This window comes from Aspergillus pseudotamarii (genome assembly GCF_009193445.1).
Source record: "Aspergillus pseudotamarii strain CBS 117625 unplaced genomic scaffold BDV38scaffold_66, whole genome shotgun sequence".
Classification (NCBI taxonomy): domain Eukaryota; kingdom Fungi; phylum Ascomycota; class Eurotiomycetes; order Eurotiales; family Aspergillaceae; genus Aspergillus; species Aspergillus pseudotamarii.
In genome coordinates this window covers 163,684-189,010 of record NW_022475080.1, presented here as the reverse complement: position 1 = coordinate 189,010, position 25,327 = coordinate 163,684, and the positions used below count along the sequence as shown (strand labels likewise).

At 49.4% G+C, this 25,327-nt stretch overlaps 10 protein-coding genes and 1 non-coding gene across 11 annotated transcripts; 6 read left to right on the top strand and 5 right to left on the bottom strand.

Annotated features, from left to right (window-relative positions):
* Positions 1-95: 95 nt before the first annotated feature.
* BDV38DRAFT_258234 (uncharacterized protein) lies at positions 96-2,812 on the bottom strand. Its single transcript, XM_032055710.1, has one exon. It carries the CDS (start codon positions 2,538-2,540, stop codon positions 297-299), a length of 2,244 nt encoding a protein of 747 aa, XP_031909559.1. The 5' UTR covers positions 2,541-2,812; the 3' UTR covers positions 96-296.
* Positions 2,813-2,857: 45 nt separating this feature from the next.
* BDV38DRAFT_258231 (U4/U6-U5 snRNP complex subunit LSM3) lies at positions 2,858-3,768 on the top strand. Its single transcript, XM_032055709.1, has 4 exons — positions 2,858-3,015; positions 3,083-3,175; positions 3,305-3,341; positions 3,410-3,768. Exons 1-4 carry the CDS (start codon positions 2,890-2,892, stop codon positions 3,442-3,444), a joined length of 291 nt encoding a protein of 96 aa, XP_031909558.1. The 5' UTR covers positions 2,858-2,889; the 3' UTR covers positions 3,445-3,768.
* A 49-nt stretch (positions 3,769-3,817) lies between these two features.
* Positions 3,818-6,332, top strand: BDV38DRAFT_258228 (putative GTP binding protein (GTPBP1)). Its single transcript, XM_032055707.1, has 4 exons — positions 3,818-3,916; positions 3,979-4,243; positions 4,296-5,808; positions 5,861-6,332. The coding sequence occupies exons 2-4, from the start codon at positions 4,190-4,192 to the stop codon at positions 6,151-6,153; spliced, it is 1,860 nt and encodes a 619-aa protein (XP_031909557.1). The 5' UTR covers positions 3,818-3,916; positions 3,979-4,189; the 3' UTR covers positions 6,154-6,332.
* Positions 6,333-6,702: 370 nt separating this feature from the next.
* BDV38DRAFT_184897 (uncharacterized protein) lies at positions 6,703-8,776 on the top strand. Its single transcript, XM_032052151.1, has 3 exons — positions 6,703-7,090; positions 7,161-8,426; positions 8,496-8,776. Exons 1-3 carry the CDS (start codon positions 6,931-6,933, stop codon positions 8,636-8,638), a joined length of 1,569 nt encoding a protein of 522 aa, XP_031909556.1. The 5' UTR covers positions 6,703-6,930; the 3' UTR covers positions 8,639-8,776.
* Positions 8,679-12,894, bottom strand: BDV38DRAFT_184902 (DEAD/DEAH box helicase). The gene has a single exon (XM_032052152.1). It carries the CDS (start codon positions 12,653-12,655, stop codon positions 8,915-8,917), a length of 3,741 nt encoding a protein of 1,246 aa, XP_031909555.1. The 5' UTR covers positions 12,656-12,894; the 3' UTR covers positions 8,679-8,914.
* On the top strand, positions 12,726-14,375 carry BDV38DRAFT_185003 (uncharacterized protein). The gene is made up of 3 exons (XM_032052153.1): positions 12,726-12,888; positions 12,946-13,267; positions 13,326-14,375. Exons 2-3 carry the CDS (start codon positions 13,074-13,076, stop codon positions 14,314-14,316), a joined length of 1,185 nt encoding a protein of 394 aa, XP_031909554.1. The 5' UTR covers positions 12,726-12,888; positions 12,946-13,073; the 3' UTR covers positions 14,317-14,375.
* Positions 14,376-14,444: 69 nt separating this feature from the next.
* Positions 14,445-16,544, bottom strand: BDV38DRAFT_286815 (putative CorA family metal ion transporter; the record flags this gene model as incomplete). Its single annotated transcript, XM_032060755.1, has 5 exons — positions 14,445-14,544; positions 14,597-14,650; positions 14,711-14,763; positions 14,821-14,894; positions 14,954-16,544. The coding sequence occupies 5 exons, from the start codon at positions 16,542-16,544 to the stop codon at positions 14,445-14,447; spliced, it is 1,872 nt and encodes a 623-aa protein (XP_031909553.1).
* Positions 16,545-17,475: 931 nt separating this feature from the next.
* BDV38DRAFT_258214 (uncharacterized protein) lies at positions 17,476-18,906 on the bottom strand. The gene is made up of 2 exons (XM_032055706.1): positions 18,223-18,906; positions 17,476-18,169 (listed from the first exon to the last, which is right to left on the bottom strand). The coding sequence occupies exons 1-2, from the start codon at positions 18,605-18,607 to the stop codon at positions 17,955-17,957; spliced, it is 600 nt and encodes a 199-aa protein (XP_031909552.1). The 5' UTR covers positions 18,608-18,906; the 3' UTR covers positions 17,476-17,954.
* A 111-nt stretch (positions 18,907-19,017) lies between these two features.
* Positions 19,018-22,877, top strand: BDV38DRAFT_258213 (DNA-directed DNA polymerase gamma MIP1). Its single transcript, XM_032055705.1, has 2 exons — positions 19,018-19,304; positions 19,362-22,877. Exons 1-2 carry the CDS (start codon positions 19,130-19,132, stop codon positions 22,592-22,594), a joined length of 3,408 nt encoding a protein of 1,135 aa, XP_031909551.1. The 5' UTR covers positions 19,018-19,129; the 3' UTR covers positions 22,595-22,877.
* A 99-nt stretch (positions 22,878-22,976) lies between these two features.
* BDV38DRAFT_258209 (gluconeogenesis factor YvcK family protein) lies at positions 22,977-24,954 on the bottom strand. The gene is made up of 3 exons (XM_032055704.1): positions 24,851-24,954; positions 24,394-24,766; positions 22,977-24,343 (listed from the first exon to the last, which is right to left on the bottom strand). Exons 2-3 carry the CDS (start codon positions 24,593-24,595, stop codon positions 23,028-23,030), a joined length of 1,518 nt encoding a protein of 505 aa, XP_031909550.1. The 5' UTR covers positions 24,596-24,766; positions 24,851-24,954; the 3' UTR covers positions 22,977-23,027.
* A 134-nt stretch (positions 24,955-25,088) lies between these two features.
* BDV38DRAFT_t195 lies at positions 25,089-25,162 on the top strand. The gene has a single exon. It is a non-coding gene; the product is annotated as a tRNA-Ile (tRNA).
* The last annotated feature ends 165 nt before the right edge of the window (positions 25,163-25,327 follow it).

Sequence of the window (25,327 nt, the reverse complement as noted above, 5' to 3'; positions counted from 1 at the left end):
CTGTCCTTTACTACACGTGGGGAGAGACTCTGTTTGGTACTTTTACATGTTATACGCGATTGACCCACGGTATGATGATCAAAACAAAGCACATTGGCAGACAAAGAGAATATTTGGATTGGCAACAAATACTATGGATAGGGTATATGGCCGATGCTGAACAACATACTGAAGTATCAGAGGCTTCGTAACTGATCGAATAAGCAGCTCATCAACCCGACTGTGCGGATCGCTTAAGACGTGAATGGAATCGAGAAAATAGAAGAAAAGAACAAGCAGAATGAAATAAAGCAAAGCTAAGAAAATACCATGTCAAAGTTTCCGGGCATATCGCCCGGTACTTCCCTTCCCTTTTGTCTCTGTGCAGTCCATTGCGTTTCGGCATAATCTTCCCCCGGCAGATTAGACAGTTCGTCACCCTCGTAGTCCAGCTTTCGGGGCTCGGGAACATATTCTCTATCTGTGACAGAAGGTCTAGGTCTGCGGGTTCTTTCGACGACTCCGGAGAAGAGTCGTTTCAGTGGCGCGACGTTTAAGTCGAGACCAGGGTTGGAGCGTAGATATTGTGCCCAGACGAAATCGTCGTCCATTTCCATGGCCTCCTCGTCCAGCTCAACGCCATTTTCCGCGGTAGGTCGACGGACTGGGACTCTGTTGTGGAGTGCCAATCTATGTTGGCCCCAGTGCGTCGCGCCCAGGATATTGACTTGGCCGTTTCTGATGCGGTACTGGAAGGACTTTGGGAGAAAATCCTGCCATTCTTCGAGCATTTGAGGGAGGAGACAGCGTTCCCATACCGGATTGTCGCGGCCAGTCCACCTTTTGTGTGTAACGAGGAGTCTTGCGAAGCGTTCCATGGCGATGGTCTGCTGAGCAGTGCGCAATCGGAGGACATCATAGGTGTGTACCGCCTCTGCGAAACCTCGTGTTTGTAGAAGCGCCGTGTCGATTCGCGATCCCCGTCGGGAAGACGACGCCCCTCCTAGATAAGCTTCGATGATGTCTTTCGCTGTCCTCCGCTTCTGTCTGGTTTCTCGCAGAAGGTCGTAAGCAGCACACATGTGCTGTTGGAATTCCGACAGTCTGGCTTGATCCCATGCTGTCTTGGCAAGGATACGATGTACATCAATTGTAGGGCGGACATCAAAATTGCTCGACGTCATTGTTTCGAATACACCCTTCACAAACTCGGGAGGCACTTTGCCTAATGAATTCCGCTTCGCGTCAGGACCGAACCGGTTCCGTGACAGGACAAAGGAGCGCTCGAGAAGCTCAAGCCAGACCGTTTCCGGGACAGGGATACCATACGAGTTTGAAATGAACTCGATAGCTCGTAATGCACCGGAAATATCATTGTTCGTGCCAAAAGCATGGGCGATTGCAAACAGGAGGCGAGCTGAAGGGTACAAAGGAGACGACCGGTCGTAACTAGTGGCTGGAGGTAATTCAGATGGATCCAATGTCGCGAGCGCATCGATGTCAACATTCCACGCTACTTTGAGTACGTTCTTCATCCCCTGCACATGGCCCACACGGCCGGAGGCCAGCATCACATTGATAAAAGTGACCTCATCACCATGATACCCCTGTTCGGTCATCCTGTTGAATATCTGGAGCACTTCCTTTCGGACGCTCTTCTCAGCGGTACGGTAGCCCTGCCAACCGACATTTGGGTGGAAAAACCTTCTGTGCCGATAAGCGTAAGGCGTCATCCGTGTGTGATATCTTTCTCGCCCGGTATAGGCCTTGTCCCAGACCTTGGCCTCCATGTAATGATTGTAGCATGTAACATCTGGAACCACTTCGTCTTCTGTCATGCTATGCCAAATGTAATCGGCCATGAGCGCATCTCCAACGGACCGTGCACAATCCAGCAGGTGAGTGTACTCCGCTAGACCAAGGGCTTGACCGGCCGACCGGCGAATCGAAACCACCGTCGCCAATTTGGTAGCAAAATCATTGAAAATGGAGTCTAGCGACTCAAATCTCTTGAGTTTCGCGGCACTTGGATGGATCGGCCGGTGGATCTCGCGATAGGGAACCACAAAGTAAGCGGGGGATAGTAAATGGAAGACTTCGACGAATACGGTCTGAGGCATCGAACCAACCAACTCTTCATTGCGAGGATCAAGCAGAGCATCCATGACCTGGTCAGGTTGGCCATCTTGGATAATTTCATAGAATGTTGCCTTCAGTGCACTCAGGTCCCCGTCGGTACTTGGGGCCGCATCAGCGGTGTGGGGTACGTGGTCATAATGACTGCCACCACCTTCTAGAATACTGGTCGTACTCAACCGGGAGTTTGCGACATAGGTTTGAGAGGATCTCCGATCATTCGGGAGGCCGTTATTCGCATTCCAGGAGGAATCTCTGGGAATGTTGCTGTTGAAGGACCTCCACTGAGTGGAATCGCGAGCGGGTACTATTATCAGTCGAGTGGGCCCAGCGCAAAGAGCGAATTGAGTGGACCGATTGCGACCGCACGAGGGAACCACCAAGTGAGAGCTAAATCTCTCACTTGCAAGTACGAGTCCCCGCATCGAGACCGTTGAAGATATCAAAAATTTCCACAACAAAAGAGGTCCTCCCTGAGGTTGAAAGAAAAGAAGTTGAGTAGGACAAACAGTCCAGCTTGTCCGACCTCTTTGAAGTCATCTGTTTCGTGTTGGTGCCGCCTTGGCGACGAATCCCTGCAGCTTCTCCTCATTTGCTGCATTGAATTGATTTGATTGACACGGCCTGAACGCGACAGCTTTTGGCTACTACTACTATAAGGTTGCTACCCTCGGCTACTGCTTTGCTACAGTAACTGACTTCCTAAGCCCCCTTTCAATCTTTCCCCTCCTTCCCCCCCCCCCTCTCTTCTCTTTCATTCGCTCAATCAAAAAAATGGCCGATACGGAAGATGCGGGCACCACGTCCGTCTCCGAACCTTTGGATCTGGTGCGCCTCTCCCTCGATGAAATCGTCTTTGTCAAGCTCCGCGGTGATCGCGAGCTGAAGGGTCGTCTCCATGTAAGTCTTTTGTTATGCTTAATGCTATTTAAGTTCGATCTTGAGGCTGATTAGCGTCCTCTTGTAGGCATACGACAGCCATTGCAACTTGGTGATGGGAGATGTAGAGGAGACCATCTACGTGGTTGAGGAGGATGAGAATGAGGAAGAAATAATCCGAGTACGTCGCATCACGTCCCTTTGATCCCCTCTTCCCCGACACTTTCTGCCCCTTCGGTGGACCGATAATTTGTTGTGCGAGTATGGATGTTCTTCTGGACGATTATGGCTAATATATCGCTTGTTACAGACGATCAAGAGACAAGAGGAAATGCTCTTTGTGCGAGGTGCGTCGAAACAACTACCATCATACCTGAACCTAAATTGAGACAAAATCAACTAATTCCGTTCTCAGGAGACTCCGTCGTTTTAATATCCCCCCAAGCCTGATAAGATTCGATCGGATGGACAAAGTGGATGATGGACTCGTCGAAAGGGAACACCGAGCTCTAAGGAGACTATTGACTCTCCTACATACGGGAGCACAAGGAAGGGAACTATGAAACCGGGCGATGGCCCCAGAGTGGTGGATTATAGTTTTATTCCGGTTCCTGGGTCTTTAAGTGTGTCATCGACGAAGACTACTAGTATGGCATGGCACTTGTTAAACAGACGTCATGTGCGAAGAAATTAGAGCCTAAACATCAGATGATGACTCCCGCATGGCATGCGGCCTGAGTCATATCTTCTATAGGCGACTCAATTTATTTTATGTCATAAAATAATTTACTATTTACACGTTGTGGTCCACGGTATTCGTTGTGCTTCTGTTTGGGCGTATGACTCAGGCGGTAACTTCGCCCATTTATCGATAAAGCTTCCCCAAGTCCGCTCCACACTTGTCAGTTCAGCCTCATACCACGTCAGTCTCTTCAGCTATTTAACCCCTCAAAACGTTCCTAATTATTTGCCCGAGTTATTCAGTTACGCTCTGTATCGACTAACGCGGTCATTTACCGTTGCTTACACCCAATTTCTTTATCCATCGTCGTGAAATTATGATAACACGAATACGTATCTGAATGCGCCAGAGAGGCGAATCGTCACCTATCCGACCTTACAGCTCGTATAGTACCGTGTATTAATAGTCTCATTTCTACAACCACTCTCATTGTTTACAACCAAAGATCCAAGCATGGCCCCGGCTGGACCGAAACTTACTCCGGAGGAGCGGCGACGAGGCGAGATCGTATACCTCTCTTCCCTTACCTCTGCCCCACCTACTAACTATCAACGCATAGGCGCTCAGCGATTTCGCGGAATACGCTGAAAAACAACAAGCGCATCGCTCTGTTGCTCCTAGCGACAGTGGCTACTCTACTGCCAGTGTATCCCGAATACACGAAGACCATGCAGAACTGGAGATCCTTGACCAGCTAGGATTGTCTGACACTCCGAAACCAGCCCGATTGAAAGACTTGCTATTGAATACAGGAGACCAACAAGAGGACAGTCTGCAACTCCTGGGAAGCATTATACAAACACGTATCGACGAAGGCCATGGTGAAGCGATATTTGACGTGGGGATTGAGGATGGTGGTGAGTCCATGGGCTTTGATCTGACCCAGTGGGAAACGGCGTTGCATCGCGTACAGGAGGCGGCGGGAACGCTGCCCGCACACTGCCGTATTCTTGTCACCTACAATGTGGGAGGCCCTCAGGAATCCAAGGTCAGAAATGATCGAATGAAGGGTTCGTGTGGCAAGCTCCTCATCCGGCAGCCAGCAGAAACCGTGGAGGAAATGGCTGAGCTCCGGATAGCGGTTGTGGGGAACGTGGACGCTGGTAAGAGTACCATGCTCGGAGTTCTCGTAAAGGGAAACCTCGACGATGGTCGCGGTAAAGCTCGAGTCAATCTTTTCCGACATAAACATGAAATCGAGAGCGGCCGGACCAGCTCCGTCGGCATGGAGATTATGGGATTCGACAGTCGCGGGGAGATCGTGGCCAGCGCTCAGGGCCGCAAACTGTCTTGGGAAGAGATAGGGAAGCGGTCTGCCAAGGTCATCTCCTTCTCTGATTTGGCCGGCCACGAGCGATACTTGCGGACTACGGTCTTCGGCATGCTGAGCAGCAGCCCTAACTACTGCTTATTGATGGTCGCGGCCAACAACGGTTTGATCGGTATGAGCAAAGAGCATCTAGGGATTGCGTTGGCTCTAAACGTTCCTGTGATGATCATTGTTACCAAGATTGATATTTGCCCCCCACAAATTCTCCAGGAGACCTTGTCTCAACTAAATAAGATCCTCAAGTCTCCTGGGGCTCGCAAGATACCCATCTTCGTGAAAGACATGGATCAGACCATCAACACAGCAACGCAGTTTGTCAGTCAGCGGATCTGTCCTATCTTTCAGGTGTCCAACGTAACTGGAGAAAATCTGGATCTGGTACGGACTTTCTTGAACATTCTTCCCCATCGTGGCCACTACAATGCCGATGCGCCGTTTGAGTTCCTTATCAACGATACGTTCTCGGTGCCACATGTAGGCACGGTGGTGTCGGGAGTGGCCAAGTCAGGGGTAATACACGCGGGTGATACGGTGCTTGTTGGGCCTGATTCGCTTGGACAATTCACCACAACCACGATCAAGTCCATTGAACGGAAACGGATATCTGTCAACGCCTGCTTCGCGGGACAGTCTGGGTCGTTCGCGTTGAAGCGTGTACGAAGGAAAGAGGTGCGAAAGGGTATGGTTGTTCTCAAGAAGTTGGACCAGCCTCCTAAGGTTTACCGGGAGTTCGTTGCGGAAGGTAGGACCACATGCTGTGTCACCTGTCTAGGGTTTACTCTGACTGAATCTAGTTCTCATTCTCTCCCATGCTACTACTATAAAGCCCCGATACCAAGCAATGTTGCATGTTGGGGCCGTGAGTCAAACATGTTCTGTCATTGACATTGACCGTCCCTTTATCAGAACGGGTGATCGTGCCCTGGTGGCTTTCCGTTTTGTGCAACGCCCAGAGTTTTTGGCGCCTGGAGACCGAGTACTTTTCCGTGAAGGAAAAACCAAGGGATTAGGTATTGTGAAAAGTGTTGGATACGATCCTAACAGCCCTCTGAACCCAGAAGCCAAAAAGGAGGCGAGCACCAAGTAGGAGTCGACATAAGACGGTTGGAAGAGCGATCGATTATGTTCTGTTTGATTGATGTACAGCATTACCGCCACAGAGTGGACAGTGTTTTGCCTTGCTCTTCTTTTTCTTTTGTATCATTTCTTTTTAATTGGGTCTTTTTTCATTTTTCATTTTTCATTTTTTTTTTTTTCTTTTTCTTTGCAACAGCTTACATGGACAATGGCTGGGATTTTACTCAATACGTCAATTGTACATTTCATGCAGTTGCTGACTCAGGCGGTGTCATCATTGAGGGTTCCAACGGTTCATGGTTATATCATGTCTGGCGAATTATCCAATGACTTTTAATGGGAGCATGTGCATGCGTATTAATTCACTTCTCTGTTTCTATTTCTGGTCTGAAAGACAGCCCACTATTGGATTAGAGGCCTTGAGTTTCAGGACAACCTCCCGTGGCGGGTGACGTCATCAGCCCTACATGATGACATCGAAACAGATGATCTCCTTCACCATTGGCAACTTCTTGCACGGATCGTCATCGAGCCGGATATGAGAGCCTTTTTGTTTCAATGCCACTGACGTACCGTGCGTGACCGAAGGAGTCAAGGACTGATATATTACCCCCCGTAGAGGACCAAGTGATCAAGACCATCAAAACTCTTATACTACTACTTCACTACCAAGCAATTGACAAGCAATATTTTCTAAGTCTTAGTTTTACTTCCCCATACTTCGTCAAACTCAATTTCATTTTCAAAATTTTTTTTTTTTTTTTTGAAAAAAAGAAACATTACGACCATGGAGCCCTTCGACAAAGCCTGGCACACAGCCGCCGACTCCCTCAGGAACGACTACCGGTCCTCTGAGCAGCAATGGACCCAGCATGGCGAGGAACCAATCTCCGGAATTCAAGGCCGAGGAACCGCGACTGACCCTTACGATGCCGGAAACCGTTCTGGTGAGCATTGCTACTGTTCTTCGCGTCCCCCTAGATCGTTGTATCACATAGCTAACTAACATACAATCAGAGCAACCCGGCGCTCCCCAATCTAAAGAGAACACAGCTCTTGTCCCTGAGGCTCTCTCGTCGATTACTCCCGCCGACCGCTCCTCAAACCTCAAGTCCAACACCAGCAAGGCAGCAAGTGGCCCAGCCGCTATGCAACCCGAGTTGAACCCCATCGGCGAAACCGCCGCAAAGTACGGTTCCCAGCCACACCGAGTCCCAGAACAGAGAAACGTGGGATCCAACCTTGACCGTCATAGTCAGACCTCAGGTCTCAGCCACGGCCACAGCGACAGGACCTCTGGTCTTAACCAGGGCTCTTTGATGACGGGTGTTGGTGCTGGTGGTGCCGCTGCTGGTGCCGCTGGTGCCGGATCTGAATACAAGAGCTCCGCAGGTGGTCTTGGTAATGCAACATCCGCTCAGGCATCTGCCCTCCCAAATGACACACACACCCCAGGCCTCAGACACACTGGTACTCTTGGTGGTGCAACTTCTGCTCAGGCCTCGGCTCAGGCAGGAGGCATGACTCACCCAACCGGTCTGAGACACCACTCTACCCAGAAGTCCGGTCTGGACAAGGGCGTCGAGACATCTGGTCTTGGACACACCACCAGTTCCATAGGTCAGACTTCCCCTATGAAGTCGGCCCTGGAAAACGATGCCCAGACAACCGGTCTCAGACAGCCAGCCTCTACTACTCACAAGCCCGTTTTCGAGAAAGACACCCAGACCCCCTCTTCCTCAGGTCTAGAGGGATCCCGAAGCCTGGGCTCCACAGCCAGCTACGGAGGAAGCGAGGCTCAGATCCCTGGCCGGTCTTCCCAGCCCATTGGCAGTCACACCACTACCTCTGGTCTAGAGGGATCCCGGGACCTGAGTTCTACCACCAGCCACGGAAATTATGCTCAGATCCCCGATCGATCTTCTCAGTCCATTGGTACTGGCGCCGAGGCTCGACACCCCAGCTCTGGCCTTACAGAGGAACCAACCAGTACCGAAGCCAGACATCCCAGCTCCGGTATCGCCGAATCCACACCCCAGAAATCGAGGTCCACCACCGATCAACGAACCCCAAGCACCACCGCAGCAGAGCGTCAAAGCAGCACCCAGAAGGAAACCACATCTAAACCTTTCAAGAAGGACGATGACGTCGAACATGTCGGTTTCCCCCCTAAGACTGACCATGTGAGCAAGGAAGCTCTTCGCGGTCCCTCCGTCGCTGAGCCCAGAGACCACTGGAAGCAGGATGAGAAGGTTGCTAAGGCTGAGGATGACGGTAAGCCTGGTAAGTTATTTCGGTAACTCACATTTCAAAATTCCGGGGAGAAGGTGAAGGCTAACTGTTTGTGTATAGCTGCGGCAGCTGGTGAGCCTGGCGCTAGAAACCAGCAGGGACCTTCGGAGAACAAGCATGAAAAGGATAGTTCTCATTCGGGAGGCACTATGGCTCACATCAAGGAGAAGGTGGAGAGGGTTATTCATCCTCATAAGTCGTAAAATGTATAATTAGCATTCAGATTGTGACGTGTGATGATTGATACTTGATAACTCGTTTGTATTGTTATTCTCGCGGCTTAGTTTAGTGTATATTCTGTACAACCATGGAAGATATCTTCTGCTATATAAGTCCAAATTCTATTTGATTCCTAATCAGTGCATTATATCTAGTATGTGAGGGTATTATGCTAAACAGGGGTAAACACTATATATCTAGCAGAAGAAGTACCACTTGAGGTATTATCCACCATATGTATATGTCCAGACAAGAGCAGCCTACTCAAAAAGCATCTTAATGTCCTCAATCCTCTCCTTCTTATCTTCATTTCCATCTCCCCCAACTCTCAATCCTAGCGACCCAGCAATATTCATCTTCCGCTCCTGTACCCGTAACATCCTCGCCTCGATCGAATCCTTAACAACAAACCGCGTAACAGCCACATCCCTCAATTGACCCATGCGATGAACGCGATCAATAGCCTGGGCCTCGATGGCAAAGCTCCACCATGGATCCATCATGAACACATTACTAGCAGCCGTGAGATTGAGACCCACGCCACCGGCCCGAAGACTGATAAGAAGAACCCTGGGACTGTGGCTCGCCGATGCGTGGCCGTTCCTAGTCGGTAGTGGTTTTCTGGTAAAAGGACTATTCGTATCGTCTTCTCGCTCCGCGTCTTCGATTTCTTCTTGGTCGAAGGTTTCGGTTTTGTTGAACTGGGCGAGCACTTCGGCTCGGGTTTTTTGGGCCATTGTTCCGTCGAGACGGACGTAGGGGATTCCGGCCTTGTCCAGTTGGGGGGCTATCAGGTCAAGGAAGCTGGTGAATTGGGAGAAGACGACTGATTTGGTGGTTGAGGGGACGCGCTGGAGGTGGTTGATGAGGGAGTGGATTTTTGCGGAAGTGTGTGCGGAAGGGGAGAGGGGGTTTATTCGGCGGAGGGAGATTCGGGGTGCGGGTTGGGTGCTGGATGGAGGTGTGCTACTGTAGAGGTCGTTTTCCGTGGGGGTAGTAGTTGGGGATTGATGGCGAATGACTTCGAAGATATCTCTGCTGCTGACTGGTGCTCGGCATGAGAAACATCGGGGAGAGTCTCCTTTGTCTGTTTGGTGACGTATATAGTCTTCAAGGCACTTTTTGCATGCGCTGTGCCAGCAGGTGGTTACTGCTGGGTCGATCATGGGTTCCTCTGAGCAGATGGGACATTCGCCGCTCGATTCGTTCTGAATCTGTTTCAATGCGTAGGTGGTGAATTTGTTGGAAGATTCCTGGCCTTGGTTGGAGTCTGCTGATTCGGTTGTCGTTGTGAATCGGTCTATAAGCTCCTGTAGGTCCATGTCGTCCTTGAGCCCGTTGCCATCGTTAGCTGCTGCCGCTGCATCCTCTTCGTCTGCTACGATGGCCTTGTTGCGGGTTAGTATTGGATGACAGCATGTTTGGCGTAGACGGAGAATCTGAGCGAAGATTGTCGTGAACGATTTCAGCAAGGTACCCGCCTCGATGTTGTCGTTGAATGTACGTTTTGCTCGGGTATAAATATAATCATAAATTTCTCTTTCTGGCTCCGGGAGTTCAACCTCCTCGATTGTAATGGTCCGACGTGGCAGTGGTACTAGAGGCTCCCCTTCTGGGGTCTTCATCGTCTTGGTGCGTCGAAGGACTAGAGGCTCAAGAACAGTCTGCACCACATTGAGGGCCCGTACGTAGTCCTTAGACTCAAAAGGCACTGTAATAAATGTTTTCCAAAAGGAGAAGTTATTCCACGGCTCAACCTTGAGGAATCGCACTAAGCTGAACAAATCCTCCAAGCGGTTAACGATAGGTGTCCCCGTGAGAACCCATCGGTGAGTCGCTTTAAGCTCGTAGCAAGCTCTTGCCGTCTTCGACAGTCTATTCTTGATAAGGTGTGCTTCGTCAAGAATGACACGGAAGAATTCTACCGAGAACAAACCACCTGGCGTAGTAGCTGAAAATGTTGCTGACGACAACATCTGTCGATACTCTGAGAGGATAACTCCGTAGCTTGTGACTATTACATTGGGAGCCGTATGGTTACCTGCTGCGCACAATTCTCTGAGGTTCACATACTTCTCATTACCATAGTACATCAGGACCTTCATGGAACCTGGTTCGGAAGCTTTCAGCGCTTCACTCTCCCATTGCGAAAGAAGAGAAGTGGGAGCAACAACAAGAGTAGTGTAAGGAGCAATGACCACACCAGAGGACGTGGAGGGTAGCCTTGCTAGGCCGGAGACGGAGCTTGGGCCATCTGCTGCTTGGCCGAGAGGGACGTTTCTATGCGAGTGAACAAGACTAAGCATCTCGATAGTTTTACCCAAACCCATTTCATCAGCTAAGATACCTCCAAGACAGTGCTGCTCTTGTGCTGGGAAGTCGAGACTAAGCTCTCCGGAATACGGGTTGACGTAAAAGTGATCGAGGCCCTTAATAGTCGGAAGGTTGTTATCTTCAACATCTCTGGCTGGCCATGCATATTCTTCCCACAGCGGGTTCATTGATGGACCTCTGGCGGACTTGTTATCTTTCTCCTTGGCTAACATCCAGTGGAGGGCTTGCTTCTGATACTTTCGGAGGCTCAACGAGAATGTCGGTGGAGGCTCTGCCTCTGGCATACTGAAGTCGAAAGTCTGGGCCTTCTTGTAGAGAGTATCAAGTTGGTCTTCCTCTAGTTCCGGGGACTCTTCGTCTTCAGATGACTCGTTATTCGATTTGTTCTCTTTTTTATTTTTATCGTACTGTTCTGCTATCTCCACTGCACGTAGCAAGCCTTCCTTCTTATGCTTCAGTGTCATGTCGTTTGCCGAGGTCGGCTGCAGACCGATCTCATCAAAGAGCTTCACTAGAGCGACTTGGCGAAGTCGTAGCCGCTTCTCTTCAGTGCTTTCTTTTTCTTCGAAGATGGTTGTCGATCGATTATCGTCGATTGAGCTATCGAGCATGCTAGATTGAAACGCCTCTATACGTAAGTAACACCACAGTTGCAGGTATATTGTGTCATTCACGCGGACTCTATCCGGTGCGAATACACAAACTCCCTCGAGCTTACAGACTTTCTGATCAAGCAAAGTCGACACCCATGCCGCCGTCTCCTGAGGAAGTCGTCCAATTTCTTGACCGGCCTGATTGGTGAAGCGAGTTAGAACGTCACCTCTGTTGTTTGTGAAAACCCTCCCTCCACGGCCACGCTTCGAAACCGGCTGAGACCTTGCACGCTCAATATTAACACGGTCTCCATGTTTGATAAACCCCACTCCACTCCGAGTCGCCCATGCTCCTACACCGAAGGCACCGACGTATCTGACCGAGGGCTGAGAGGTATGTCGAGGTGCAATTTCAGCCGGAGCACTACTCCCCTTCCGTCCTGGTCCATTTCCAAACATAGATGTCTGATTAACAGGCGTAGACCGTGTGGACAGCGTTTGTTGTGATGTCAGCGTGGTTTGGTTCCTTGCACTACCAGAGGGAGACTTCCATGACCCATCGAAATAAACGTTAATCGCCCTCTCTAGGTCGTCGCCAGCTACACTCCGAATCTTGCGTATTGTGTCTGGTGAGAGTCGCTCCCCGATGATACTAATGAAGATCTCCGTGTCAAAACCATTTGTGCCCTCTTGTGCTGATGTGTTTTCTGTTGCCACTCTCTCCCCCTGCGTTTCTGATACTACACCATTTTGTGTCGTAGAAGTTGGCCTTTGCCCTATGGTATCTCCGGAGATTGCTGCTTCTCGTTCTCGTGGCAAAGTATAGCTCGTAGTCTGCTGATCATCGTCTCGTACATATCCACTTCCCACTCCGTCTACCGAAATTATTTCATCGTCAAACTGTACACCATGGATTCGAATAACCGGCGGTTGATCATCGTGAGTGGAACGAGGAGTAGACGCGTCGAGGGATGCAGCTGTAGAGTCAACGGAGGAAGGTTTGGTGTCCTCGTCTTCGTCGACAAAAAAACGTCTCTTTTTCAAGGGACGGTCATTTATATCCCCCGACTCCATTATGTAGCGACAGTCGCTGTAATAGGGGAGAACAAAGATTCCTGTCGGGGGAAAGTCTCAGGGCGCGCAAATCCTTTGATGCTGCAAGTTAATAATCTGCATGGATGATTGGCGCGGAGGACGCGCCGGAGATACGCGAACTCACGGGCCGACGTCATTTTCTTCTGCTGCTCCCAAAAGGGCAAAATTGTCAATCCCCTCAGAATAACTTCTATCTCGAGGTAGGAAAATATGTATGAGCTACAATTTGTTCTCCTTCAATTGTCATGTTAACTAATCATTTAGTACAGCTCCATCTTGGCTTAGGGACGGCGTACCCGCAATGCTATTTTTCGTCCTCTCTCCGGGATTTTTTTAGTTCGACCGCAAAATAGCCACCAACCACTCTAAGAAACACTTCCAACTCCCTCCCATCATCATGTCACCACTCAAAGAAATGCTCCAACCCACACGCGGTGCAAGCCGCCAAATAAACCGCCTCTCCTCAAGCGGCCGACGACTCCAACCATCCCAAAGAAGACACTTCAGCCACTCCAGACCAACAGCAAGTCCAACAACAGCCGCAGCAACCGAAATCCAAGCAGCACAAAAATACTGCTCTGATCTCCTCATGTACATCTCAATCCAATTCCCACACTCCAAAAAGAACTTCCATCTAATACCCACGCAGTAAATATGACCGCCCTTCCTACACCCTCCACACCTTCATCCCGCGGCAGGCCCAACCATTCTACCTCGCCCTCCGCGCCCTAAACGTCTCCCTCTCGATGATCCCCGAAACAACAAGCTCACATACAATCGGCCTCATGCGCCTCCAATTCTGGCGCGAATCAATCGCAAAGATCCTCGCCGGCACTCCGCCCAAGGAACCCATCGCCATCCTCCTCTCCTCCGCCATTGCAGACCTCCACGAGCGAACCAACGGCCGCGCCCGGATCAGCAAAGGCTGGTTATCACGGCTCATCAGCGCTCGTGAGCGCGGCCTAACGAATGACCCATACCCCGATATCGCGGCGCTGGAGTCCTACGCCGAGAATACGTATTCCACGCTCATGTATCTCACGCTCTCGGCGTTGCCCATGGCCTCCGTTACGGCGGATCATGTCGCATCGCATGTGGGGAAGGCGGCGGGGATTGTGGCTGTGTTGCGGGGGTTGCCGTTGGTTGCATTTCCTGCGGCGCGCGCGGCGGGTCAGCAGGGTGGTCAGCAAGCTGGCGGCGCGGCGAGGCAGGGAGCTGTGATGCTTCCGTTGGATGTTATGGCGCAGACGGGGGTGAAGGAAGAAGAGGTTTTCAGGCTTGGGGCTGAGGCGCCTGGGCTGCGGGATGCGGTTTTTACGGTTGCGACGCGGGCGAGTGATCATCTGATTACCGTTCAGCAGATGTTGAGTAACTTGCGTGCTGGGCAGGATGTGGGGCATGACTTTGAGCATGAGGGCGAGGAGGGGCATGAGTACGAGGCCTTGGGTGATCAGCGGCAGGAGTCGCCGTTAGATGAGGTTAACCGTGCATTCGGTGTCTTCATGCCTGCAGTGGGCACACGTCTGTGGCTGGATAGACTGCAGAGTGTCGATTTTGATATTTTTAGGCCTGAGCTTCTTCGCTCGGATTGGAAACTGCCCTGGAAAGCCTACATGGCGTTTAAGCGGAAGAGTTTGTAGTATAGTGTATGATACTGATCCAAGTGTACTATACAAGATTATGTATATCTAACATGTCCATCCCGGCTCTAATTATGTACTCTATTTTATACGATAGTAGGATAAAGCGATTTCTGCTCGGTAGTTTTTCATCGTCTCCTGATGGCGTCTCGCTTTCGTCTCTTCCTCGAGCTGGTGATGAGACGTTTCTGGGCAAGCCGCGCCGTCCATCGTACGATCTTGTCGCGCCTAGGGTCTGCAGTTAGCATAATTCCAGCAAACTAGTGGTTTGGACTGTTACATTAGGAATACGGTAATGGCGAATACAAAGGGACACGCAATCTGCCAAAAGTATCTAAAAAGCCCGAGGGTTAGTACGTTGCGGCTAGTCACTATTAAATATCAAATCACGTACGCATCACTGTGCTTAATGCCATCGAAACTTTCAAAATTCATGCCAAAATAGCCCTAACTTGTGGTCAACAACAGATGCAGTTTGGTGCTAAATGCAAAGTGAGTACGAACCGACAGGAAAGTGAGAGGGAGAAAGAAGCAAGACACGAGCGTTAGTTGCTTCATGCTTTCGTTCTGATATGCACCTGGTTGTGGTTAACACAGTCAGTCATACAAGGCCTTTGATGGTAAGGTAAATGCATACCGATAGTATTAAAGATAAGATCGATCATATTGTCAGCAGCCCGTCTCATCTGGTCGTACCCTTCAACTATTGTAATGCAGTGATCGAGCGCATCGCCCAAGTACGTATGGCACATGGTACTAATAGATACGCTGGAGCCACCTACACTTTTGAGATTCGGAGTAGCGGTGCCTATATATGTCGCTGGGTCTGAGGAGTTCGGGGGCCCAAAGTAACTCTTCAATACACCTATTCCGGGGGTGTTGATTGGTTCAGAGCGATGATCTCGCAGCGCGTTGATGATAGTTACGATCGGTTGCATAGAATTTCGAAGGATTGAAATCTCAGATGTTAGGATATAGAGGTCCTTAGACTGATCGATATCAGGATCAGTCAAGACGTCAAGTTCCAAGTCGCCAATGGCATCTTGGTAAGCTGTGGTCACCGGGATTGCAAGGTCAATTATTGCATCCAGGATTGCTTGCACAAGCATACTGGCATCACACGATTGACGCAATATAGTCTCCGGAGAAGTCAACCGTTTGACAATAGGCGATTCGATGTCGTCGGCGCTTGTCTCAAAAAAGGAGGTCACGGTGTTATCCGCGTGTAAGAATATCGATACCTGCTCTAAAGCGACAGATAGCCCCTTCGCTGCTAGCACAGCATGTCGCTCCATGAATTCGATGCGGTCTTCGTTTGGTCCACCTCGATACCGCTGCATGCTGCGAGCCGTTCGCCCAACATTTGAGGCATTGTCAAACGTAGTTTTTGCTTCGGCTTTCTTCATAGAAGGGCGAATATTTGCCCCTAAGTTGGGTTCACTACTCGGGTCTCTTTTTCGTGATTTTAGCCTGAAAAGGTCTTTCAATGCCTCCGTAATGAGACTCAGGGTAGTTGCTCGCTTCAGAGACACACTCTTGCTGCTTGTTGATGAGCCCCTTCGGTCATGTTCCCATTGACCTTGTTCAGGCTCTTCATCCGAGTCACTATTTTCTTCATAGATTCGGACCAATTTCTGTAACGTGAGCACAATGTATGCATGGTCCGAATACCAGTCGACTTTGGTACGATTTGTCGTATTGATCAGGTCCTCAATGGCAAGCCTGTGTATGCCTTTCTGATTTCCCAGGGCTCGAATTACATCCCAGCTGAGACCATTGACATTAATCCACCTGCATTGCACCCAGGGCTCCCTCTCTCTCGCAAGAAATTGCTCCAGGGTGTCGTTATCAAGCTCATATTGTCTCATCTCATTCTGGGAGAAGTCCACAACAATGATCTCACACCTTGTAAATAGGTCACTTGGTACAGCAGTTGCCCAATCCGCATTGTAAGGCGGGAGCGGCTTGGTGGGGTCTATGCCGGGCTCCGTGCCAGGGTGCCAATTGGGGTCATGAGTGACATTGTCAGGATGGTATGAGCGCGCCGTATTTGACCTCCGTGCACGATTCCTAACCGTGTCATTTGATGGTCCCTTAGTCACTGTTGGGAATGACTCAAGGCCAGTTGGCTCCGCGGTGGTTGGTGAAGTTTGCGGATGCGCCTCGATATCATGAGAACCGGATGGCAGCTCCGTGGTTTCTGTACGTTCAAGTGAGACCCTACTCATCTTGACGAAAGGGATCTGTGTATTTCGGCTGGAAGGGAGTGAGAAATGAATATTAACAATAAAAGAAAAAGAAGGAGAATGAGAAAAACAAAGGCGGGAACATCAACACGAAAGCATAAATAGCCAGGCGCTGCAAGGAGAATCGCACGTCTCTCTCTGATACGGAAGGAGCAGACAGTAGATTGAAGGACAGAATGAACGGCCAATGACTCTAATTTCGTATGTATATAAGGTCAACATCGAGCGAGTATGGGCGCCCTCTCAGTATGTTAGATTGCGCGCAGGGTGAGGGGAAACCATGGTGAGGTGGATATTATGACGTTTGCGAAAGGAGTTAGTAGTTAAATCGTCCACTATGGACTACGAAGCTTTCAAGGCATGAACCGCAATGTAAAAGAAAAACTTGATCCGCGCCTGTTCCTCGCTCCGAGTATATAATGAAGGAATTTCAAGCAATTTCCGGGACATCTAAGCTTTCCATGAAGTGTGGTTAAGCTTGGGGTTCATCTCTTCCAAGTTCCATCAAAGGAAATTTAATGTTTTTTAGTCTCGCTGCGGGTGCCATCCACTCTTGGCATAACCTAAATTTGTGCCTAGACCCTGGAAATTCCCCGCGGTTTATCAAGATTCGTTCACACAATATCTAACGAAACATTGGCTTTTTTTTACGAGGATGACAGGATTTAGTTGTTATTATGGGTGGGGAAAAGAACGAGCTAACGATATGAAATAGATATTTCCCTACAAGGCTCAACCCAGACGCCAGAGTTGTGCAGGATAGATTTAGACGCTGCAGCGTGTGGCTAATATACGAATTGTGGTTGGAGGAATTTCCGTCATGGGTCTCCATTTATTCAGAGAAATATAATCATGAGAACACAATACGGTAATTTCTAGGGTTAGAGAAGCAGAAAAGATAAAAAAAAAAAAAAAAATAGACCGCTCCATGCCCTCATAATTCATCAATGCCTCATGCAATATACTTGACAGGGCAATCTTCGTCTGATCATTAAATGCGTCGCGCAAGGTAGACGAACTACCAACTATGTCCTAGCCTAGTGTCACTTCTTCTCATTTGGGAGCTATAAGAAATTATGCTCTCCGAATGCGAATGTCATCATCGTGGTCAATCACTAACAGCTGAGCTTAGTATACGAAGAAGTTTCCAATAAGGTGCCATATGGCATCGTCCCGATTTGCGGGGCTGCTATGAATGGAGAAGAAACCTCGCTGTAGCCATGAATGTGGTCAGTCAAGAGGCCTTGGGAAACCAGAAAAGACTCCTAATCACTGGGATAATACACCGCGCTCAACAGCCATGTGTAGAATGTGTGTTCGACAATTCGCGCATCAATGCCAGGGCGATGTTCTTCGGCATCAACCACCTGGCACAGAGCTAGCGTGCGGAAACTACCCACTACTCGGCACGGTTGTATTCCTCTTCTTCGTGACAAGTTTGAGCTGCAAAGGTACGAGATTCCTTTTGGAGCCTGGTGCGTCGTTCCGCGCAAGGGGTTTTCTGCACACGGGGCAGGTTCCTCGAGGGCCTTTTGAAGAGGTATCTGCTCTTTGTTCTTCGCTGAATTTCAATGTGTCGATGATGCATTTGTGACAAAAGAGGTGCCCTATTTGCACTAGTTAGTACAAATAATCTCCCATGTACAGGTGTGACACTTACCGCATACTGTGCTAGTGGCATCCTCCGGTGTATCCATACATACAGGGCACTTATATGAGTTTAATATCGATTGCCCCTTCTCCGGCTCAACGGATTGTTGGGCCCTAACAGCGTCCTCCCGTTGCTTCGCTAGCACCTTCGCTAACGTTGAGGGAGCCTCCACCTCAGTTAAATCAATGGACTCGATATCATCTTCGTGTTGATCCAGCTCAGATTGAGCACTCCTCGTTGCTACATTAGAGCTACTCAAACGGCGACGTTTTCGTCCCTCACCTCGGGTTTCTAAAGGCTCAACATGGTCGGAGGGCCGTCGACGACGAGGGGACGCTTGTATAGTATGGGAACCAGAAGGTAACGGGCCCCGGATCGAAGAGCTTCGATTCATGACTCTCAAAGCGGTATCTAAGGGCGACAGAACAGAACACTTGGCCGATGTATCGCGAGTGCTAGCCTTCTGCGGCCTGGGGAGTATCGTGTATCAGTAAATACAGTCCTGTGGATATGAACAACCAATCGGTTTAGTAAATAAAGTTCGACAAAGATATTCCCAGACCTACGACGCAAAATAGGGCATATGTCAGGCGCAGGAAATAAGCACTGATAGTGGCGAGGATCTGCAGCCGGGGTTCAGTTAACTAGTAGTTATCGGCAATGTTGATTATCAATCACCTGATGATAACCAGCAATTGAATCTCCTATCCTGGAAGGCGGTGAGGCTGATACGGAATATAGTATATTCGGTCCGCGTATCATCATGACGGAGATACCGCGATAGGAAAGAATGTACAAATCCTTGGGAAAGCCAAAAAGAGGAAGCCCCTTCGCATCAGCTTCGCGCAGCACCGGCTGCGAGCATCAGCGCATCAAGCCATGGGCTTATTTACGTCGATCCTTTACACGACCTAAGATGCTTTGGAGTCATTCTTGCGCTCCCTATTCTAGGGGTGTAATCCGTTCTTGCTCGCAAAAATTGCGCTCGCCACTCATCCCCAGGCCACGGCCATTATCACTAGCGCGGTATTACTTTTCGCAGGTACCTACACAGGATGATGAAATAAAGCCTAGGCAGAGATCTCTTGCAGGTACTTTTGCATTTTTCCACAATTTATGACCGATAAGTGCAGATGCTAATTTCGCAGTGCCCGCCACGGCTAGGTTCAATGAGATCGGAGTCCAACAATTGAGCGACCATGTATTTTCCCAGGTTTTCCCGGTAAAATCAGACCCTCCAAATCCAGAATTGGTTGCGTTGTCGAAAGAGCATCTCTCGAGGCACGACCTGCTCGGGAAATCTCAAGATGCCACGGAACCGGTAGCATTCGATATGCCTCCCCTTCAGGGGCAGACGTTAGATGAGCATTTTTTCAAGTTAGGCATGGATGCATCGGAACCTTATATTACATACGCTAAAGAGTATGTCAAAGTCAACTCTCCGAGCATTCCGCGCAAATGGGTCAAACGCAGTGGTTGGACGAAATATTATAGTGACGGCTCTTGGGAGCCCGTGGACGCCCCAAATGAGTCAATGTTAACTTTTGATACGGAGGTTATGTGGAAAGAGCATTCCTTTGCTGTAATGGCTTGTGCTGTCAGTCCTACAGCTTGGTATGCGTGGCTGTCACCGTGGCTGCTGGGGGAATCAGACAATCATATTCAGCTCATACCGTTGGGAGACATCTCACAGCCGCGAATTGTCGTGGGCCACAATATTGGCTATGATCGTGCCCGTGTATTGGAAGAGTATGGTATGAAACAGACGCGTAACTTCTTTCTCGATACGATGTCGCTGCATGTAGCTGTGAACGGGATGTGTTCCCAACAGAGACCTACCTGGATGCGCCACAAGAAAAATAGGGACTTGAGGGACAAGATTGCGAATGAGAATAACTCTGTCGAGCTTGCAGCTCTTCTTGAAAGCAAAATGCTCAGCGATGAGGAAGAAGAGCTATGGGTAGGGAGGAGCTCTGTGAACTCCCTCCGTGACGTTGCCAAATTTCATTGTGATGTCACGATCGACAAGGCGCAGCGAGATGATTTTGGTGAACTCTCAAGAGAGGGAATCCTAGGGAAAATGGATGAACTACTGGATTACTGTGCTGCGGATGTTGCCATTACTCATCGCGTATACAAGAAGGTTTTCCCAAATTTCCTTGAAGTCTGCCCCCACCCGGTCAGTTTTGGGGCTCTCAGGCATCTTTCCTCGGTTATATTGCCAGTCAATGAGACCTGGAAGGACTATATTACCAATGCCGAGGCGACCTACCATCAACGACTTGATGACGTGCAAAGAAAATTAGTTGAATTATGTGATGAAGCTCTGAAGGTCAAAGACCAGCCGGATGTGTATATGGACGATCCCTGGCTACGACAGCTGGACTGGTCTGGTCAGGAGATCAAAATGGCCAAAGGAAAAAAGAAAGGGGATCCTCCTCGACCAGCTGCGAGGCAGAAAAAGCCGGGTATGCCAAAATGGTATAAAGATCTCTTTGCCACAAACACGGCCGATATCAATCTTACTGTACGAAGTCGGACTGCGCCTATATTACTCAAGTTATCATGGGATGGGTATCCATTAACTTGGTCCGATAAACACGGTTGGACATTCAAGGTTCCACGTGATCAGGTCAAGAAATTTGAGAACCAGCCTGTAGTGCTCTGCGATATGACCGAAGAGAAAATCGTGGAGTTACGGGACGACAGAAGACATGTCTACTTCAAGCTTCCACATAAGGATGGACCTCAGGCCCGGTGTGTTAACCCGCTAGCCAAAGGATACATGCAGTATTTCGAACGTGGGACTCTCTCTTCGCAATATGCGCTCGCCAAGGAAGCGTTAGAGATGAATGCTTCTTGCTCATATTGGATCAGCGCTCGGGACCGAATCATGGGGCAGATGGTTGTTTACGAGGACGAGGTGCAAAAATCTCAATCGAATAATGCGGAGAGCAGGACGGGGTTTATCCTGCCTCAAGTGATACCAATGGGTACTATTACGCGACGAGCTGTGGAAAACACATGGCTTACTGCAAGCAACGCTAAGGAAAATCGTGTTGGATCTGAACTTAAAGCCATGATCAAGGCACCGCCCGGCTATGTCTTTGTTGGTGCAGATGTTGACTCACAGGAGCTCTGGATTGCGAGTCTTATCGGTGATGCTCAATTTCAGATTCACGGTGGTAATGCGATCGGCTTCATGACTTTGGAAGGATCCAAGGCTGCAGGAACCGATATGCATTCACGCACTGCCAAAATTCTAGGGATTTCGCGCAACGATGCTAAGGTTTTCAACTATGGCCGAATCTACGGAGCTGGCGTAAAATTTGCTGCTTCATTATTGCGCCAGTTCAACCCTTCCATGTCAGAGAAGCAAACCCAGGAAGTTGCGACAAAACTGTATCAAGAGACGAAAGGTGCACGTACGACACGTCGCATCTTAAGCGAGAGTCCCTTTTGGCGCGGAGGCACAGAATCTTTTGTCTTCAACAAGCTAGAGGAGTTCGCTGATCAAGAGAGACCAAGAACGCCTACGTTGGGTGCCGGCATCACTGAGGCGTTAATGCGGCGTTTTATCAACCGAGGCAGCTTCATGACATCGCGGATCAACTGGGCAATTCAATCATCTGGTGTGGACTATCTTCATCTCCTCATTATCTCCATGGACTATCTAATCCGGCGCTTCAACATCTCTGCTCGTTTAGCGATCACTGTCCATGATGAAATCAGGTATCTCGTCAAAGATGAGGACAAGTATCGTGCTGCTTTGGCTCTACAGGTAGCTAATGTCTGGACTCGTGCCATGTTCTCGCAGCAAGTTGGCATCAATGACCTCCCTCAGTCTTGCGCCTACTTCTCTGCAGTTGACATTGACCATGTTCTTCGGAAAGAGGTAGACATGGATTGTATTACCCCTTCGCATCCTCACAAGATCCCACACGGTGAAACTCTAGATATCGTCCAACTTTTGGAGAAGAATGAGGCTGCTTGTCTAGACCCTTCTGTTATCCCGAGCTCCCCTCCCTCTCCTCAGAACTATACGTACATACCGCGAGAGTCCGTGATGTCCACTCTTCAGTCTACGAATAACCCTGCATTTATCAGAGCCCAGATCACAAAGGATGATAAAGAACTTCGAGAAATCATCAAAGAAGTTACCAAGGCTAAATCCGCTTCCGGACCGTCATCAAACGCACGTTCTCAAAGCGATCGTGCCAAGTCTGCCAATTCCTATACAGCACAGCCTCAGAAGGCCATTTTAGTCGACGTCGGGTCAGGACTTTACAGTGACTTTAACGATCTTCCCCCGGGGAGCAGGCATCCCCAGGTCAACTTGAACCGACAGACTTGGAAATCCCGGCCATCTGCTCGGGCATAAATGCTTTCTTCTGACAATTTTGTCAACCACTTCCATCTTTCGATTATTTTATGTATATATAACCCGATCTATTGGGATCTGGACATGGTGTATTCTTGTTCTTTTTTGTCTCTTCTCTACTTTCTTGTATTCCCACTTAGACCTGGCTGGGGAAGCATTGGGTGGCGTCTCGTCTGGCAGTTTCGGGTGGTACGAAGTATCCATGTCGCATTATATGTTGTCTACCATAGGCATGTTGATCGTGATGCTATAATACTGTATATAATATTTCGCCAAAAAGAACATATAATCAAGACAGTTATACACTGTAACAATTCCCCGTCTCGGGACTCTGTCAAAGAAAGACCTAAATTAAACTTGACGTCTGAAAAACTAAAGCCCACTACATACATCTATTGCGCCATAAAGTACACAGATTGCAGGCAAAATCTATTTATCTCTTCCTGCCAGGATCTAACGTATTCCTTCGACTTAAGCCGTTCTTCTCTCCACCCCGAAGCATCGCATCACCCTTTTTACCCAGCACCACCTCAAGAGCCTGGACCAAAGCCGTAGCATCATACTTCATTCCAATAGGCGTTTCAACGCCATCTGCATCCGCAGTAACGATCTTCCTCCCATAAAGACGAAGCGTCTCTATACCCATCTCAACGAGCCGATCACGATCCACCTGTGGCGTCCCGGGACCCTCCAGATGAAGAATATGCGTAACATATGACGAATATGGAAGACTTAGACCCGGAATCGACCTATGACCACCATAATTCGAGGAAGAAAGAGCCATCCGACCACGACTTTCCTCCCCGGCGCGAGTAATGGCCTCGACGAAGTGAATAGCCGTGAAAGGTTCAGACGGGGGTCCCGTTTCGCGGTCTAGGGACCCGTTCAAAATTAGAATCTTATGACGAGCTGGGCTCGTCACGATTGCCTGTCCGACACCGCGAAGGATCAGAGATGGGATGAGAGACGTGTAGAGGGAACCAATACTGTAGATGATAGCCTGCGAGTCGCGGATGGCTTCGAGGACACGTGGATTGGCGGGTGGACGGATTTCCTGGCCGTAGGGGTTTATGTACCAGATGCGGGTGATGCGGGAGGGGAGATCCTCGTTTTCGGATTTGGAGAACTGGATGTTTTTGTTGCGGAGGGTTGGGAGGGAGCCTGGGGGGTGGTCGTCTTCGTAGGAGAGTGTGTCTGAGGTGTCTGTGTCTGTGAAGTCGTCGGCGCCATCTGCGAGTAGTAGGCTTGGGCGTCTGGGGCGGGGTTGGAGGGCTGTTGCTTCGCTGGGGTGCGAGATGCTGTTTTGGCCGACGATTATGGAGCCGTTTGCGAGGGAGGCGGAGATGTGGTGTGAGAAGTTGGAGTTGATGGCTGGGATGACGCGGACGGTGTCTGATGGCACGCCACAGATGCTACCGAGAAGATAGATGGCACTTTCGAAGCTTCCGCTGAACAGGCGGGCGCCGGTGAGGAAGAGATTACCTACGCTGGCGGAGGTGAAGTCGAAGGTTGATGATGGCGGACGGGCTCGCTTTAGGATCTCCAGGTTGAGAAGGTTGAAGAACGAGCGTATGAGTTCTTTTTTTGCTGGCGTGATAGCATGCCAGATGTTCGATGTGCCATCTACGATGGAGAGCCATTCTGCGTGGGCGGTGGCTGCGTTCACTGGCAGTCGATGATTGAAGAGTGTCTTTATGGCACCCCGTTCGGAATTTGGGGGCGAGTCCGGAATCAGCCGGACCAGTCTACCTGTAAGTCTGCGTTAGAAGAGTGAATAGTAAGAGTGGATGGGTGCTTACTTCTCACATCGCCGATTCCTGGACCCCCGAAGATGCGGATCAGCTCCGATGAGGAACCTCCGTTGTCACTGATGGGGATGATATAGCTCAGTGGACAGTTCTTGGTGTCGCGAACCGTGTCAAATACTTCAACTAGATTATTGGCAGCGCTTCCTCCCGAAAAGACTGCAATACCCCTATTAGGGGTTGGGGTGGTCGACATGCTTGGGAGCCTTGGCGGGGACGATCAAATGATGAAACGCAGGAACTAGAGAAGTGTAGATACAAACTCCTCTCTGAAAAGCAAGCACGGTCACTCATCTACCCAAAGTGTAGCGGTGATACCTGTCTTCATATTCCAATGCCACGGATTCTATAAATATCATTTCGCAACCTGGCCAGATGTCATTAGCCAAGACACCGTAGGGTCTTTAGTTCCTTGATTGATCATGGACACAGGGAAGAAAACAAAACATGCCTGGATTGGAAGCGTTAGAACTATATGATCGACTGCCTAGGGGCACGTGGTCATGAATACTAAGGTAAAGACTACAGTGGAGAAGAAGTAAGGATAAGGGCCTGTCAGTGAGGTAGGATCTGAAAACGGTCACTGATAATGGAGCCGAGTCCATCATTGGATACCGTGCCCTAAGATGTAACCTAGAATAATATTTATTTTATTATAGGGGCAATTTAAGTTTCCCTTCCAACAATTGGGTCCCATAACTCAGTTGGTTAGAGTGCTGAGCTAATAACTCAGAAGTCGAGAGTTCGAGCCTCTCTGGGACCATTCTTTTTTTGATTCTTGTATGTCTTAGTTTTCCTCCTCTTTTTCCTATGATTTTCTTCTTTTCAAATTCGAAAGAAAACTGTCGACAATATTATTCCACTTGTCTCTCCAATACGCAGTTATATTTATGGATATGTGCAGCTTTTCCTATTATATTGGCTGAAG

What these genes read in the sequence shown, in the direction of transcription:
- BDV38DRAFT_258209 (XM_032055704.1), bottom strand. Translation starts at nt 24,595, where the DNA reads ATGTCGACCACCCCAACCCCTAATAGGGGTATTGCAGTCTTTTCGGGA. An exon ending in AGGAATCGGCGATGTGAGAA is followed by an intron (nt 24,344 to 24,393) that starts GTAAGCACCCAT and finishes GCAGACTTACAG; the next exon opens with GTAGACTGGTCCGGCTGATT.
- BDV38DRAFT_184902 (XM_032052152.1), bottom strand. Translation starts at nt 12,655, where the DNA reads ATGGAGTCGGGGGATATAAATGACCGTCCCTTGAAAAAGAGACGTTTT.
- BDV38DRAFT_184897 (XM_032052151.1), top strand. Translation starts at nt 6,931, where the DNA reads ATGGAGCCCTTCGACAAAGCCTGGCACACAGCCGCCGACTCCCTCAGG. An exon ending in CGATGCCGGAAACCGTTCTG is followed by an intron (nt 7,091 to 7,160) that starts GTGAGCATTGCT and finishes ACATACAATCAG; the next exon opens with AGCAACCCGGCGCTCCCCAA. An exon ending in TGAGGATGACGGTAAGCCTG is followed by an intron (nt 8,427 to 8,495) that starts GTAAGTTATTTC and finishes GTTTGTGTATAG; the next exon opens with CTGCGGCAGCTGGTGAGCCT.
- BDV38DRAFT_258228 (XM_032055707.1), top strand. Translation starts at nt 4,190, where the DNA reads ATGGCCCCGGCTGGACCGAAACTTACTCCGGAGGAGCGGCGACGAGGC. An exon ending in AGCGGCGACGAGGCGAGATC is followed by an intron (nt 4,244 to 4,295) that starts GTATACCTCTCT and finishes ATCAACGCATAG; the next exon opens with GCGCTCAGCGATTTCGCGGA. An exon ending in CCGGGAGTTCGTTGCGGAAG is followed by an intron (nt 5,809 to 5,860) that starts GTAGGACCACAT and finishes GACTGAATCTAG; the next exon opens with TTCTCATTCTCTCCCATGCT.
- BDV38DRAFT_258234 (XM_032055710.1), bottom strand. Translation starts at nt 2,540, where the DNA reads ATGCGGGGACTCGTACTTGCAAGTGAGAGATTTAGCTCTCACTTGGTG.
- BDV38DRAFT_258213 (XM_032055705.1), top strand. Translation starts at nt 19,130, where the DNA reads ATGCTTTGGAGTCATTCTTGCGCTCCCTATTCTAGGGGTGTAATCCGT. An exon ending in TAGGCAGAGATCTCTTGCAG is followed by an intron (nt 19,305 to 19,361) that starts GTACTTTTGCAT and finishes CTAATTTCGCAG; the next exon opens with TGCCCGCCACGGCTAGGTTC.
- BDV38DRAFT_258214 (XM_032055706.1), bottom strand. Translation starts at nt 18,607, where the DNA reads ATGAATCGAAGCTCTTCGATCCGGGGCCCGTTACCTTCTGGTTCCCAT. An exon ending in TGCCACTAGCACAGTATGCG is followed by an intron (nt 18,170 to 18,222) that starts GTAAGTGTCACA and finishes TAGTGCAAATAG; the next exon opens with GGCACCTCTTTTGTCACAAA.
- BDV38DRAFT_258231 (XM_032055709.1), top strand. Translation starts at nt 2,890, where the DNA reads ATGGCCGATACGGAAGATGCGGGCACCACGTCCGTCTCCGAACCTTTG. An exon ending in ATGAGGAAGAAATAATCCGA is followed by an intron (nt 3,176 to 3,304) that starts GTACGTCGCATC and finishes CGCTTGTTACAG; the next exon opens with ACGATCAAGAGACAAGAGGA. An exon ending in GGAAATGCTCTTTGTGCGAG is followed by an intron (nt 3,342 to 3,409) that starts GTGCGTCGAAAC and finishes TTCCGTTCTCAG; the next exon opens with GAGACTCCGTCGTTTTAATA.
- BDV38DRAFT_185003 (XM_032052153.1), top strand. Translation starts at nt 13,074, where the DNA reads ATGTCACCACTCAAAGAAATGCTCCAACCCACACGCGGTGCAAGCCGC. An exon ending in TACTGCTCTGATCTCCTCAT is followed by an intron (nt 13,268 to 13,325) that starts GTACATCTCAAT and finishes ATACCCACGCAG; the next exon opens with TAAATATGACCGCCCTTCCT.